This window comes from Chelonia mydas, chromosome 1 (assembly GCF_015237465.2).
Source record: "Chelonia mydas isolate rCheMyd1 chromosome 1, rCheMyd1.pri.v2, whole genome shotgun sequence".
Taxonomy (NCBI): domain Eukaryota; kingdom Metazoa; phylum Chordata; order Testudines; family Cheloniidae; genus Chelonia; species Chelonia mydas.
Genome location: NC_057849.1, coordinates 321,386,894 through 321,401,276, shown reverse-complemented (window position 1 = coordinate 321,401,276; position 14,383 = coordinate 321,386,894). Strand labels below are relative to the sequence as shown.

The window sequence follows — 14,383 nt, the reverse complement described above, 5'->3', positions numbered from 1 at the left end:
GTAACTAAAGACACCTATTATTCAGTTAAACATTTTTCACCTACAGATACCAAGGAATAATCGTTTGATGTATATTCATAGCTATCAGAGTTATATATGGAATAACATGGTGAGCAAGAGAATAGAAGAATATGGACTTAAAGCTGTATCGGGAGACCTTGTACTTAAAGGAGGTAAAATAAACTTCAAATCATTGTTGCTTTGCATGATTTCTTTTTAAACTCTAAAGACTGTTACACCTTTCTTTAAGAAAATTGTGTCAGTAAATGAAGATACAACACAACATTTGCTTCATCCATCTATAGTCAGATACGTTTAAATCAAGAACTTTTATTTTTAAATTCAATTAACAGCAGATGCTTGTGACAGAAAAATGCCACATACCTATGTATTTTAAATAGAAAACTGTTTGTTTGAATTTTAGGGACAGGTGTTCATATTGAAGAGGCAGATGTTGACAGTTATACTATCCATGATATAGTGATGCCATTACCTGGGTTTGATGTTATATATCCGAAGCATAAAAGTAAGTCTTTTTAATTTTCACGATCACTTAAAACTTAATTTGAACTAAGATTTTAAGTAGATTTAATTTTCTTTAAATATTTCCTTTTCTTGTAGTCGGTGATGCCTACAAGGAAATGTTAGCAGCTGACAACCTTGACATCAGCAACATGAGACATAAAATTCGAGATTATTCATTATCTGGAGCATACAGAAAGATCATAATTCGCCCCCAGAATGTCAGATGGTAAGTAATCGTATACAGCTAAGTTCCCTGTAAGCTGCGCAGCAGCCTATTTAGTACCGCGCAGGTGCTCAGGGAACCCACCCGGGGACAGCCAGGAGAGGGGTGCCCCTCCCCCAGCCTCAAACTAGCCTGGCACCCAACCTGCCGTGGTTGGGGTGGCCCAGAACTGCCGTGGCCAGGGCACCCCAGCCGCGGCCCGGACCTGCCCCAGTGCCCCTCCCCTGGCCTGAATCCAGTCTGGACCTGGGGCCCCAGCCCTGGAGCTGCCACAGCAGGGAGAGGCGCCTCGCCCCTGAAGCCCAGGTGCTGTTGTGGGGAGAGAGAGCTTGGGGGGGGGGGGTTGGTCCTCTCTCCCCATAGGAGCATCCTCCTGCACCCCAAACCCCTCGTCTCTGGCCCCACCCCAGAGCCTGCACCTCCAGCTGGAGCCCTCACACCCCTGCACCCCAACCCTCTGCCCCAGCTGTTATACCAATAAAATAAAAGCCAGCAGGATCTTATTAAAGGGGATAAGGCAAAATGCCACATTTATTGTGAATACAGAAAGAATCATAGTAAGCAGTTAGTTATAACTATAACATTCCATTCCATTTCATATTTATTCATACACACACACACAGGTTCTGCAAGGTTGTTATCATAGTTACCAGCCTTAGAGTAGCTTGTGCCAAGCCACAGGCCAGGTGGCCTGGACATGAGGAGGGAGCAGGGCCTTGTCAGATGCACATCTGACGCTCCTGGAAGTTGGTTTGCAGAATCAGACCCCAAAGAACTCAGTCCCTTGGTTCTGTTTTTATAGGTCTTTGGTCTAATACAAGTCTGTGGAGGTTGCTTTATCATGCTGTTGCTGAATCAATCAGCAGATGGCACATTCCTGACGGCTCCGTGCTGCCAGATGTTGTTTTGTTCTTCGGTTCTCCCATCCTTGAGGCTGTTGGGTGGATTCCAGTCTGCCCTCCGAGGGTCCTCTGGTTGTTTCCACTTGACACCTTCTTCGGCCAATGGACACTGGATTCTTAGGGTGGCACCTCCCTGATCATTCATTTATTATTCACACCAAGCATCCATCCACATACATCCTCTATCTCTATTTTAATCTCAATTGTTAACAAAGCGAGATAAATACAACAAAAGGGTGGGGAGTCTCTGTGCGCTGTTTCTGTTGTTACAAAGTATTGCTTTGAGAACAGACTCTGTCTTAGGATGTACTAACACAATTAGCAGTTTGCAAGTTTCACACAGAAAAGGAGAGAAATAGTGAAACCAAGAGACCTCTTAATTAGTAATACCCTGGAATTTAAACTATGGGGAATCAAACTCATTTGTGATTTTAATACAGAACTTCTTTAATATGATCCAACACAGCCCTGAGCCCCTCACACCCTGCACCCCAACCCTTTACCGCAGCCCTGAGCCCCGTCCCACACACTGAACCCCTCGGCCCCATGCCCAACACGTGAATTTTGTTATGGGCACCAATATGAAGGTCATGTGTCACACATCACCTCCATGTTGGGGCCCATAACAAAATTTTATTCCGGACGTGGGTGGGAAAAATTAGAGGGAACACTGGATACAGTGAAATGTATTTGGAAATAATAGGATGTCCCCAGAATACATGCAGGAGGACTGCAAAAGTGCTGCCGAGCATTGGTCTCATGTGTAGCTAGGCCATGATCAGTACTAGTTTGTAGGCAGGAGCAGTAGATATGGATCTTTGTACCACACACACTATGCACAGACCAGTAAGGCATAGGTCCCACTGCTTCACTAGCTCTGATCTGCTGTGGAACACTGTGTACTAACACTCGAGGTACTGTGGATTCTTCTTTGAGTGATGGTCCCCCTTGTATTCCACTGAGGTTATGCGCATCCCCCTACACACAGCATAAATGTAACCTTTCCCACTGTACTTCGAGCCTAGGATGTCCACAGGAAGGTAGAAGAGCAGGATTTGGTCCTGATACATTTTAGCAAGAGACTCTTTTTGCATCTTCAGTCAAGCAATTAAAATAAAATACAAGGTTCTGAATATGAGAAAACTAAAATTATTGACCAGGAATGTGACTATTTTAGACTTGCCCAAGATAATCTGTAGACAGTAAATCATGTAGATTAATATTTGCAACCCCCAAAACCTGGTGTGTGTGTGTTGGGGTGGGGGGTTGTTTTTTAATCTTAGCAATTTATTTTGAGGAAAAGTTAGTCTCAACCTGTTTCTTAGACTGGCATATGAACAAAAAGTATATGAAAGGTTCAGTTGTTTACACATTATTATTTATTATGGCTTATCTATTAAAACCTTATTACTGTCACACGTACAGACCAGAACCAGGATCAGTGCCCTCTTATAATAGGTACTGTACAAAACAGGCAGACATGATCTCTGAAGAGCTCCTGGTCTAAGATGATGAGAACTATACACAGAGTTTTGGATGGGGGGCACTTAAAAGATTGCTCTTCAGTGTAGCCATTATACACTGGATGACTTCCTATGATGTGGCTGGAGAGGAAAAATAGAGTAGGTACTTAATCCAGCCATGAAGAAGTTAAAATACTTTTTAAACACTTCTGATTGTTGTAGAATGCTATTTTTCTTATAGTTGGCATAGTTCTTTCCCATCCACTAATAACCACGTTTATTGTATAATTAGAAATCTTGACATAGCCTACAAAGAAAAAACCTGTGATGTGGGAGAAACTTCACCAACTAGCATATGTGTTTGCATTAAATCTTTTGTCTGTGTCCATTAGTGGTGTTTTTTGTGAATAAAACCTTACTCGTGTTTTATCAGAAAATCAGCCTATCTAGATATAAAAAACTTGTAATTGTTGAGTATGACATTCCAGGGTATCCAATCTAGACCAGTGAGGGACTGTGTCACCTTTTCCTTGCAACTGGGGTGCCTCACAATGCTTCGCTGCTGTAGCTCCCAACCTGGGCCCCTCACAAACATCCAAACAGCATGCAGGTCACAGTCTGAGTATCTCTGTCTAGCTGCAGCCTGCCAGCACACTCCAGTCTCACACTAGTTACCACCAGCCTTGGTTACCACTTGCAGGGTGACCCCCAACACACTCCCAGTCCCAAACTTCCCCCCCAAAATTGGTGTCCTGCACTGTCCAGCCCTCTCCTGGACAGTTCAGATATTTTAGGTCTGTTGCCCTCTAAGGGGATCAATATCCAGTGGTTTGCTACTTTAAATGGAGTTACCCACACAATTCATTTTAAATACAATACTGGATTCTTTTTGATTTAAAGAATACAAAGTTTATTTAACTACAAAGAGGAAGTTTTAAGCGAGTACAAATATCAGGCATTAGAGTCAGAAATGGTTACAAGAGAAATAAGCATAAAATGCTTTCTAGTAACTAAAACTTAACAACTAGATTTGCTTCAAGGTGAAATCCCTTACCACATGTTCCCAGTAACATTGCTGACCAAATTCTCAGGCCAGGATCTGCTCCCAACGTCAAAAGGCTGTTTCTTTTGTCGTCTTAGGTGAAAGTGGGAGAGAAAACTTGGGGTGTTTTTTTTCCCCCTCACTTTTATAGTCTAGTTCCCCTTTGAAATGCATTTTCTTGAGGTTTCAGAGTAGCAGCCGTGTTAGTCTGTATCCGCAAAATGAAAAGGAGTACTTGTGGCACCTTAGAGACTAACAAATGTATTTGAGCATAAGCTTTTGTAAGCTACATCGGATGCATCCGATGAAGTGAGCTGTAGTTCACGAAAGCTTATGCTCAAATAAATTTGTTAGTCTCTAAGGTGCCACAAGTACTCCTTTTCATTTTCTTGAGGGTTACTCCTAGATAAAGTTCATTCCTGCTGTGAGGACAAAGACAAGGAGTCTCATGGTGAAAGAGGTGCCATGCTATTGTTTGCTAAAATGCAGATCAGTTTGCTGCTTTCCCACTTCCTTTCCAAAGTATGGCCACTTGACAGGTGATTGCCCATCAACTTTGATGACACCTGGCTTGAGGTGCCAGCGTGTCCTTTGTCTTTGAGGAAGTGGTTCACTCAGACTTGTCTGGTAAACATGTTCCAGACCTAATTTTAGTTTATGTTTATAACTTTACATATAATGTTGCTATGCACATTTCATCATGATATGATTGACCAGTTAGTTTTCAAATGATACCTTATTTTGTACAAAGATTATTACAATAGTGTATAGGGTGTGAATACAGGGGTGCATTCAGTTACATTGAGTATTTCAAAATTTAAAAAAACTTTGTCCTGTGTTTCATAAAGGGAGGTGGTTGCATATGATGATCCTAGAATTCCATTATTTAATACGGATTTGGATAAGTTGGAAGGAAAACCGTCACCTATTCTTGCTAAAGGTAAGAGTAACAACTTTTCTGCAGGTGTTTTATACACTGTAAACAATGAAGTTTGACCTAACTATTGCTTTGAAGTTGTAACTGCTACATATCACACACATTGAATGTAAACATAAATAAAAAGGCTACATTTGACAAAACATCAAGCTAAAATGTTAAAGGATGTGCTCAAAATTAGGCTCCTATATAAGTGACCTGATTTTTCAAAAGTGCAAGCATTTGCTCAGCAGATCATATTGACTACATTATACTCTGCTTCTAGCTATCTACAGAATCAAATGAGCACATGCTTAGCACTAAGCATATGCTTAGTTAAGTGCTTTACTGAAGAGGGACAGACAGAGGCCATAATTTTGCAAAGCACTTGACCATGCGCTGGACTTCAAGCATGTGAATATTCACTTTCAACTTCATTGGGACTACTTATGTGTTTAATTGAAGTTCAGTGGGAGATCTGTGTGCTTTTAAGTGCACGCTTTAGTGTTTTGCTTAACTGGGGATAAAATTATAACAGAAAATGTTTAAAATAGGATTGATGACATGCTAGGAGAACAGCATCAGAAATATTATTTGTTCAAACTGGTATTAGTAAGTGTAATATTTTGTTTCTAGGAGAATTAGTACAGTTTAAAAGTTTAAGAACTTTTAACATGTCAGGATTGTGTGATGGAACTGTTGAATAAAGTACACAGCCAATTATAACATATAGGCCTTACTACTTTACAACCAAGGCTTGTAGGAGGAGAGGAAGGCAGTCTTGAAATACCGAATTTTTGTATGACTAAAAGGTGGGGTTTTTTGTTTGTTCGTTTTAAATAAAATTTGCTACATAAATAGTGAAACTTTACTTTTCCCATTGTGGGAAAACTCCATGTCTCACATCTGCCACATACGTGAAGGTTGTAGCATGAATTGACATTTCACAAAACATTTCCATGGTTGATAAATTAATTTTTTTATTTCTTAAATTGTGTGAGCCCTTCAGCCCAATTTAAATAATGCCTAGAGGAGGTATACTATATGTGCCAGTTAATCTCTTCTTTCTTATATAATAGAAGGTAAATTCAAGGCCTTGAAGATGGAATTCTCTCTTCCTCCATCCACTTACGCTACCATGGCAATTAGAGAAGTGCTAAAAATGGACACAAGCATAAAAAACCAGACACAACTGAATACTATATGGCTGCGCTGAACAAATGCTCTAAAGTCATGTAAAGATTTTAAGATGTGAAAGTGTTTTCATATTTACTTGTTCTGTGCAAACCCTAGTTTTGATTTTGAAGATTTGTAGTAAAATATTCGTATTTTTTTAAGTTGTTTTTATTAGCTTCAATGATTATATGCAAAATGGTGTTAGTAAAATAATAAAAATATTAGATTGGGTTTTTTTAAATGACCTTAGTAAATAAGGTGCTTGAGCTGTAGCAAAACCACATCTTAAAGTATGGGCTTAGGACAGCAATTCCAAATCTTCAGTAATTGCCTCTCCAGAAGTACAGTGAGTATTCAGCATGCTTTCATGAATGCAGCACAGAATAAAATTTCTTGCAAGTGTGCTAACGTTACAGATGAGGAATGCTAATTAAAGTAAGGCAATGAATATTTATATTAGAGGAATACATTTATGTCGCTTTAGAAGGCCAACAGCTTTTGCACTGATGTGGTAGAGGATTTTATTGGCAGAATTTTTCATGCTTTTTATGTGATATAAACATGTACATCTGTTTTTATTAGTTGAACTGTACATTTTATTATGAAAATGTTTGTGCATTTTTCCCATCTCTACTACTACCTGTACCAAAGAACAGGTAATGAAAACAAGTTAACCAAAAAGCCCAGATGACAGTTTGTATCAACAACTAACTGCTTTATACCAGCATATTTAGTGTGTCCATTGCTGGCAATGGATGAGCAAGGCAAATCTGTATCATTTCATGAAAGGATTAAAAAGCCATTCTAAAACAATTGATAGCAGTTAGGTTGCATTTTGACTTTATAATTTCTAAACCCAAACAAATAAGAAACCTGTTTGTGCCGCTTGTGTTAATAAATTGTTAAACATGAGACACTTTGCACTGTCATTTTTATAAAAAATTGAATAGGGTTTTGCATACCAACAATATGAAAATTTCAGTATTTCACTTTTAGAAAATATGCAGTGTTGCCACCCATATATCCCGAGAGAACCTGCTTCAATAAATAAAAACCCCTCTGACCACACACCTCTAGTTATCACCTACCACCCCCCACTGGAACCCATTTTGGGGTATCATCAAAGAAATATTTCCTGAACCCCCTCTTCTGGCCTTCAAACAACCCCCAATCTCTCCAAGCTCATCAGAAACAAGCTCCGAACAAATCAGAATACACCAACTCAAAAGCTCCAGATCCTACCAGAGTAACAGATTCAAACCATGCAGACATATCTCCACTGCTACCATGGTCAACACCCTCCACAATACACCCTTCAAGATCTATGGGTCCTACATATGCCTGTCACAACCTCATCCATTGCACTAAATGCCCTAGTAGAACTATGTAGGTCAGTGGGTCTCAACCTATTCACCGTTGTGGGCCACATATGCAGTTCTCTGTGTTATGTGGGCCCCATCCGCACAATGTATATGCTACCTGTATGGCCCTGAGGATGTCACATGGGCTGCAGTTGTGTGCTGATTGGGCCACGGGTTGAGAACCACTGATGTGGGTGAAATGAGACAATCACTACACTCTTGAATTAAGTCAAACACGAAAATGATAAAAGACAAAAACACCACATCACCTGTAGGTGAACACTTCACAAAACGATCACTCTATATCTTACCTATCAGTCCTCACCTCAAAGGAAACCTACACAAGACACTCAAAAGATGAGCCTGGGAGCTTAAATTCATAACTTTGCTAGACAGTAAAAATCATGGACTGAAAAGAGACATGAGTTAGGAATGGAATCAACAAAGTCTCTGTCCTTTGCTATGCAATATTTCAATTGCTTTCAACTGGCGATTCTTGTATGCAGGAGGAGTACTTTACCTTAATCAATGCGGTTTTCCTGTTTTGTTGAGTTATACAGTTAGAGGTTTACAATGGGCCACAGCTGTGTGCTGATATACTCTATATAAATGTATACCCTGGGTTACAGAGATTATAAATTAGATTAATGCATGCAGCATCCCACAAGCATTTTATAAAGTCTAAACAGCATCTGAGGATGCTAACACAAGTAAACAAGACTGGTTTCCAGCTATACCATTGTAAGTTCAGTGAGGCCTTGGCATGAGCTGGTACCTGGTCTGCCAGCGTCACAGTCCCTACCAAACAGAGATTATTTCAAGTAAAAATTAATATAAACATATTTTTTTCTTCCTCTGAGGGGTGTAAGGAGCATTGACTCTGCTCATATATCTCAGCCTGTCTTGAAAATATGTTTTTTATTGATGCAGAAATTTAGGTGATTCATTTGATTCATATTTATATGCCAGTTTAGGCTTTATACCTTCAGTGTGTAGATCTATTATGACAAATATTCTTGATCTAAATTGGTTACTGGAAAATTAACTGTGTCAGCTTTATATTGATACCTCTTTTCTTTCTCTCAGGAAAAACCATTTTGTTTCTTCACAATTTTTTCAGATCAGGAGATCATTTAAATAATAAATGCATTTTTAAAATTTGGTAGCTTATGAGTTTACTTCATTATCTTCAGTAATATTTATCCCATTCTGCTACTTTACATATAGCAATGACAACATTTTAAAGCATGGTTGTCTAAAGTTAAGCGTCCTAAGTAGCCCGATTTTCTCAGTTGCTGGTCACCCAGAATTGCCCATGTAGACAATGGGAGATGAGGGAACTCTGCCATTATTGATCCAGCCAAACTGAAAATAGATCCAAAGAATGAGTAATTCTTATTTGATTGGAAGTCTATTATGCTAGTTCCGTACAAATAATAGTAAACAAATCTAAACTCTAGACTATAGGGCATTAATCTGTCGTCCTAGGCTAAATTATTAGAGGGCAGATTCTCCACTCTGCCCATTTTTCTCATTGTGCCATGGAAAGGCTCCAAAATACTCTTGCAGGTCTCTTAACCTCAGCAGTGGAGCAGTTTAATTTACAACTGTGGTGAAACAGGCATATTGGGGCTCCACTTCACATGCCCCCTTCCTCACTTACACTTGGGATGGCAGGCAACTGGTCAAGCTGACTGTGCTCTTTGCATGAGAACCATCTGCTGGCATTCTCCATAGACTCCCTCCAGGCATTCTGAGGCCACTTTCACCATGCACAGTCGCCTTAATGAACTGGAGAATGTGAGTCTTAACATTTTCAGCTATTTTCTGCTTGTAAAGGCCCCGTATACCATGGTCTCTTGCTGTTTTACCTCTTTCTAGAGCCTGTTTTTTCCCTCCTCCTCCACCCATTGTTGCATTTTGATGTGCCGGATCTGGAGATGGTGCAGATCCTTTTGGATGCCATGTGAGTTCCTTGGGTCTGGAAGAATCTGTTTTTAATATTATTTTTGGCTCCGCTGTGTGCCAAGTACCTTGCAGTAAATATAGAGGAGAACCCAGCTGTGCCTCAGTTTCCTGCATCTGTAATAACAATGCTTTGCCCTTGCATGGAGAATTGCACCCACCCTTTTCTGAAAACATAAAAATGGTTATACTGGGTCAGACCAATGGTCCATGTACCTCAGCGTCCTGTCTTCCAACAAGGCCTGTGCCTGATGCTTCAAAGGGAATGAACAGAACAGGGCAATTTATTGAATGATACGTCCAATCATTTAGTCACAACTTTTGGCAGTCAGAGGTCTATAGACACTCAGAGCATGGGGTTGTTGTGTCCTGACAATCTTGCCTAATAGCCATTGATGTACCTATCTGACATGAACTTACCTATTGTTTTAATCCAGTTATACTTCTGGCCTTCAAAACATCCTCTGGCAATGAGTTTCACAGGTTGACTGTGCATTGTGTGGAGAAATATTTCCTTATGTTTGTTTTAAACCGATTGCTTGTTAATTTCATTGGGTGACCCCTGGCTCTTCTGTTATGTGAAGGAGTAAATAACACTTCCCTATTTACTTCCTGCATACCATTCATAATTTTATAGACCTCTATTATATTCCCCCTTAGTAATCTCTTTTTGAAGATGAACAGTCCTAATCTTTTTAGTCTCTCCTCATACGGAAGCTGTTCTATACCCCTAATGATTTTTGTTGCCCAGCAACATGAACAAGGGAGGGGAAGCAGGGGTATAGGCCCCCCAATCAGCAGGGGCACAAAACTCTTATGGGGCTAAGAGAGCTCCACCGGTCCCGGGGGGAGAGCCAGCTCTCCAGCTGCGGGGGAGGGAAGACATAGAAAGTGCCCTTCCAAAAGCGGCCAAACTTTTATTCCTGTGCACACCCCTATTCTTCTCTGTACTCTAATTCTCATGTATCTTTTTTGAGATGGGGGTGACTAGAACTTCATCAAATATATAAGCTGTGGGTGAACTATGGATTTATATAGTGGTGTTAAAATATTTTGTTTCATTATCTATCCCTTTCCTAATGTTCTGTTTTTGACTGCCACTGGACATTGAGCAGATGTATTTAGAGACTCATACACGATGACTTCAAGGTCTTTCTTGAGTGGTAAGAGCAAATTAGACCCCACCATTTTGTACTGTGAATATAACCATAAATCTACAATGCGCATTACTTTGCATTTGTCAACATTGAATTTCTTCTGCCATTTTGTTGCCCAGTCACCCAGTTTAGTGAACTCTCTTTTTAATTATTTGCAGTCAGCTCTGGACTTACTTATTCTGCATAGCCATAGGTTTCAGAGTAACAGCCGTGTTAGTCTGTATTCACAAAAAGAAAAGGAGTACTTGTGGCACCTTAGAGACTAACCAATTTATTTGAGCGTAAGCTTTCGTGAGCTACAGCTCACTTCATCGGATGCATACTGTGGAAAGTGTAGAAGATCTTTTTATACACAAAAAGCATGAAAAAATACCTCCTCCCACCCCACTCTCCTGCTGGTAATAGCTTATCTAAAGTGACCACTCTCCTTACAATGTGTATGATAACCTGGATTTGTGCTGTAAATGGCCCAACTTGATTATCATACACATTGTAAGGAGAGTGATCACTTTACATAAGCTATTACCAGCAGGAGAGTGGGGTGGGAGGAGGTATTTTTTCATGCTTTTTGTGTATAAAAAGATCTTCTACACTTTCCACAGTATGCATCCGATGAAGTGAGCTGTAGCTCACGAAAGCTTACGCTCAAATAAATTGGTTAGTCTCTAAGGTGCCACAAGTACTCCTTTTCTTTTTGCATAGCCATAGTTTTACTTTTATATTTGAGGGGGCAGTTCCAGTCAGGCCAACGGGGCCGCACGTGAGAGAGGCAAATTCTGTAAGCCCCAGGCTTACAGTTTGGGGGGGCAATGCCCATGATTTTGACTCATATTGTCTGCTAACTTTGGCACTTGGCCTGGGCTGAGGGAGCTCTGATCATCAGTGGACAGGACACAGCACCCATCCCTTGCAGAGCCTGCCGCTAACTGGAAAGAGGAGTCGATTCCCCCTACAGCTCCCATAGGGCCCCAATCCTGCCTCCCCCACACCCCCAAATTGACATCAATGGCAGCAGGACGGCAATAGGATTGTCAGGTGTATGGATTTCGACCGGAAAGCCCAGTCGAAAAGGGACCCTGATGGCTCCGGTCAGCACAGCTCTGGGCCATTAAAACTCTGGTCGGCGGTGCAGGTAGGTTCCCTACCTGGCTCCGTGCGACACCTGGGAAGCTGCTGGCATCTCCCTTTGACTCCTAGGCAGAGGGATAGCTGGAGCGGGGGGGGGCTCTGTGTGCTGCCCCCACCCCCAACTCCGCTGCTTCCATTGGCCAGGAACAGGAACATTGACCAATGGGAGCTGAGGGGGCAGTGGCTGCAGGCACTGGCAGCGCACAGAGCCACGTGATCACATCTCCGCTAAGGAGGTGGAGGAAGATGTCAGCAACTTCCCGAGAGCCGCTTGAGGTAAGCGCCCCCCGGTGGCTGCCCCCTTCCTGCCCCTCAACAATGAGCCTCCTCCAGCACCTCACCTCTGGCCCCATCCCAGAGCCCACACCCCAGTTGGAGTCCTCACCCCCCCACACACCCCAACCTTCTGTCCCAACCCTGAGCCCCCTCCAGCACCTCACCTCTGGCCCCATCCCAGCGTCCTCATCCCCCCCACCACTCCAACCTACTGCCCTAGCCTGGAGCCCCCCCCCCACCCTGAACCCCTCATTTCTGCCTCACCCCCCGGCCCATACCCCCTCCCACACCCCAACCTCCTGCCCCAGCCCAGAGCCCCTTTCTGCACCCCAGCGCCCATACCCACAGTCCTCATCACCCCACAAACACACACACACCTCCTGCCCCAGCCTGGTGAAACAAGCGAGTGTGGGGGAAAGCCAGCAACAGAGGGCGGGGGGCATGGCCTTGGAAAAGGGGTGGGGCAGGGCAAGGGTGTTTGATTTTCTGCAAATAGAAAGTTGGCAACTCCAGCTGGCAACCCACCCAACCCGCAATGCTTAAGGAGCTGGACAGGCCTCCGGGGACGGTGAGTCCGCAGCACTATGGGGCAAGGCGTGGGCTGCTCCCTCCCCACGCCCGGGACTCGGAGACCCAGCGCCAGGTTCTCTCAGGAGGCATCTCACCGCCAAAGCGAAGCACCAACCGCCTCCTAGGCTCGCGCCGCATAGGCGACAACACAGGGCACGCAACGGCAACCTCTGACCGCGCGCATGCGCTTTCTTCTGTGGCAGGGATGACATCACGGGCTCCTGATGGGTGGGACAGACCCGTGGGTATGTTACAGTCTCCCTCTCTCTTCCTTCCGCCCACTTCTCGCGGGACCCGGAGCAACTTCGGGATTTCCCGCTGCGCCGGGGTGGCAGGTGCCAGTCAGTGGTGGAGCTGAGGGGGCGGGGCAGGGCAGAGCCCTAGGCGGTTGGCGAATAACTCGGGTCCGTCCGTGCCCTAGCGGTAAGCGGCCTCGTTCAGCCCAAGCCTGGGCGGGCCGGGAAAGCGGGGCTGGCCTCTATTGCCCGCTCCCGATGTCGGCGTGTGAGGGGCCTCAGCTCTTGGCGGGCTGCGGGGGGGCTAGCAAGGAGAGGGGCTGCCTTCGGGGGCCCAAGGGGGGCTGCTAGGGACCACGGCAACGCTAATGGCGTGCGGGGCCTAGGCGAGTGCGGCAGGCAGGCTGAGGAGACCCCCTGGCCGAGGAGATCTCTTCCCCCACCCACCCTGCTCTGTGGTGGGGGCGGAGGGGCGAGCAACGCCCTCGCCTGCTGCAGGGGGAGGAGCAGTCCCATCCCCCCACGGTGAGCAGGAGGTGCGGAGTTAGTGGTCTCCAGGGATGCTGGTGGCTGGCTTTGGTAGCTAGGGTTGCCAACTGTCTAATTGCACAAACCCAAACATCCGTCCCCCTCCCCAAGGGCACACCCCTGCCCTCACTCACTCCAGCCCCCTACCCTCTTTCGCTAGCTCTCTCCCTCACCTTTACTAGGCTGAGGTGGGAGGGGGCTAGGGCAGAGGCAGTGTTTTCCCCAGGAATTGAAATGGGGGGGGGGTTGAATGAATGGGGGGGGGGGGGCAGAGCTGATGATGGGTGAGACCATGAGGATGAAGGTGGGCTGTATGGCACCATAGTAAAAACTGAAAAATGTTTCATGACCATTTGATTAGATTTAATTCCTGTTTTAAAATCATCAAACAAATTAAAGTTGGCTATTCAAGCCTTTGATGAAGCACTACATAGATATCCTTCTTGGTTTCTTGTTATAATTTTGCACATCTCTGTTAATGAACTTTTTGAATGCAATGCGTTCATCTTTGGTGGCTTCGCATGTGTCCGGTACTTCCATTCCTTCAGCTGATATGCTCATTAGTTCATTCACATGATCAGGAAGAAAACTACTTATTTCAGAACACAAAATTATATTTAAGGATGAAAAAGAACGGTCAGCTGTAGCTGTTGTCACTGGGAGTAGCAAGAGATGAATTCCTACTTCTTTCATCCCAGGAAACATAGCATAAAGATCGGGTCAAGCCACTAGTGATGATAAAAAAGAAGTTGAAGTCAAATCTTCATTCATTTGTCGTATGATATTCCACCCTGTGTTTAAAGTCTCTATTCTGTCCTGAGCACATGGCAGCCCCATTGGTGGTAGTGCCTCACCCACTCAACTGTTGGTGTTTTATAGGACAGGGATCTGTAAAAGCTATGTAGAGTTTGAGTA

General features: G+C 43.7%; 2 protein-coding genes and 1 long non-coding RNA gene across 12 annotated transcripts in view; 2 read left to right on the top strand and 1 right to left on the bottom strand.

The window, feature by feature from the left end:
• Positions 1 to 7,159, top strand: part of PUS7 (pseudouridine synthase 7) — a 47,324-nt gene extending 40,165 nt beyond the window's left edge. For all 4 annotated transcript variants that reach the window (XM_037889167.2, XM_043551784.1, XM_037889166.2 and 1 more), the window contains 5 exons: positions 47 to 173; positions 425 to 526; positions 622 to 751; positions 5,004 to 5,095; positions 6,151 to 7,159. In XM_037889167.2, the coding sequence (XP_037745095.2) occupies positions 47 to 173; positions 425 to 526; positions 622 to 751; positions 5,004 to 5,095; positions 6,151 to 6,287 (588 nt within the window). In that variant the 3' untranslated portion in view covers positions 6,288 to 7,159. The remainder of the gene's footprint in view (positions 1 to 46; positions 174 to 424; positions 527 to 621; positions 752 to 5,003; positions 5,096 to 6,150) is intronic.
• Positions 7,160 to 7,161: 2 nt separating this feature from the next.
• On the bottom strand, positions 7,162 to 11,038 carry LOC122466645. The gene is made up of 2 exons (XR_006292328.1): positions 9,480 to 11,038; positions 7,162 to 8,973 (listed from the first exon to the last, which is right to left on the bottom strand). It is a non-coding gene; the product is annotated as an uncharacterized LOC122466645 (long non-coding RNA).
• Positions 11,039 to 12,709: 1,671 nt separating this feature from the next.
• The window catches only part of RINT1 (RAD50 interactor 1), a 21,313-nt gene continuing 19,639 nt past the window's right edge, over positions 12,710 to 14,383 (top strand). The window contains exon 1 of one of the 7 annotated variants that reach the window (XM_027827047.3): positions 12,710 to 12,949. Coding sequence is in view for 1 of the 7 variants with exons in the window: in XM_007064655.4 (XP_007064717.3) it covers positions 12,929 to 13,127 (199 nt within the window). In the remaining 6 variants the exon portion in view is untranslated. Of the gene's footprint in view, positions 13,466 to 14,383 lie in introns of all 7 variants that reach the window. The other 6 variants (XM_007064655.4, XM_027827045.3, XM_037889164.2 and 3 more) reach the window with 6 other exon arrangements.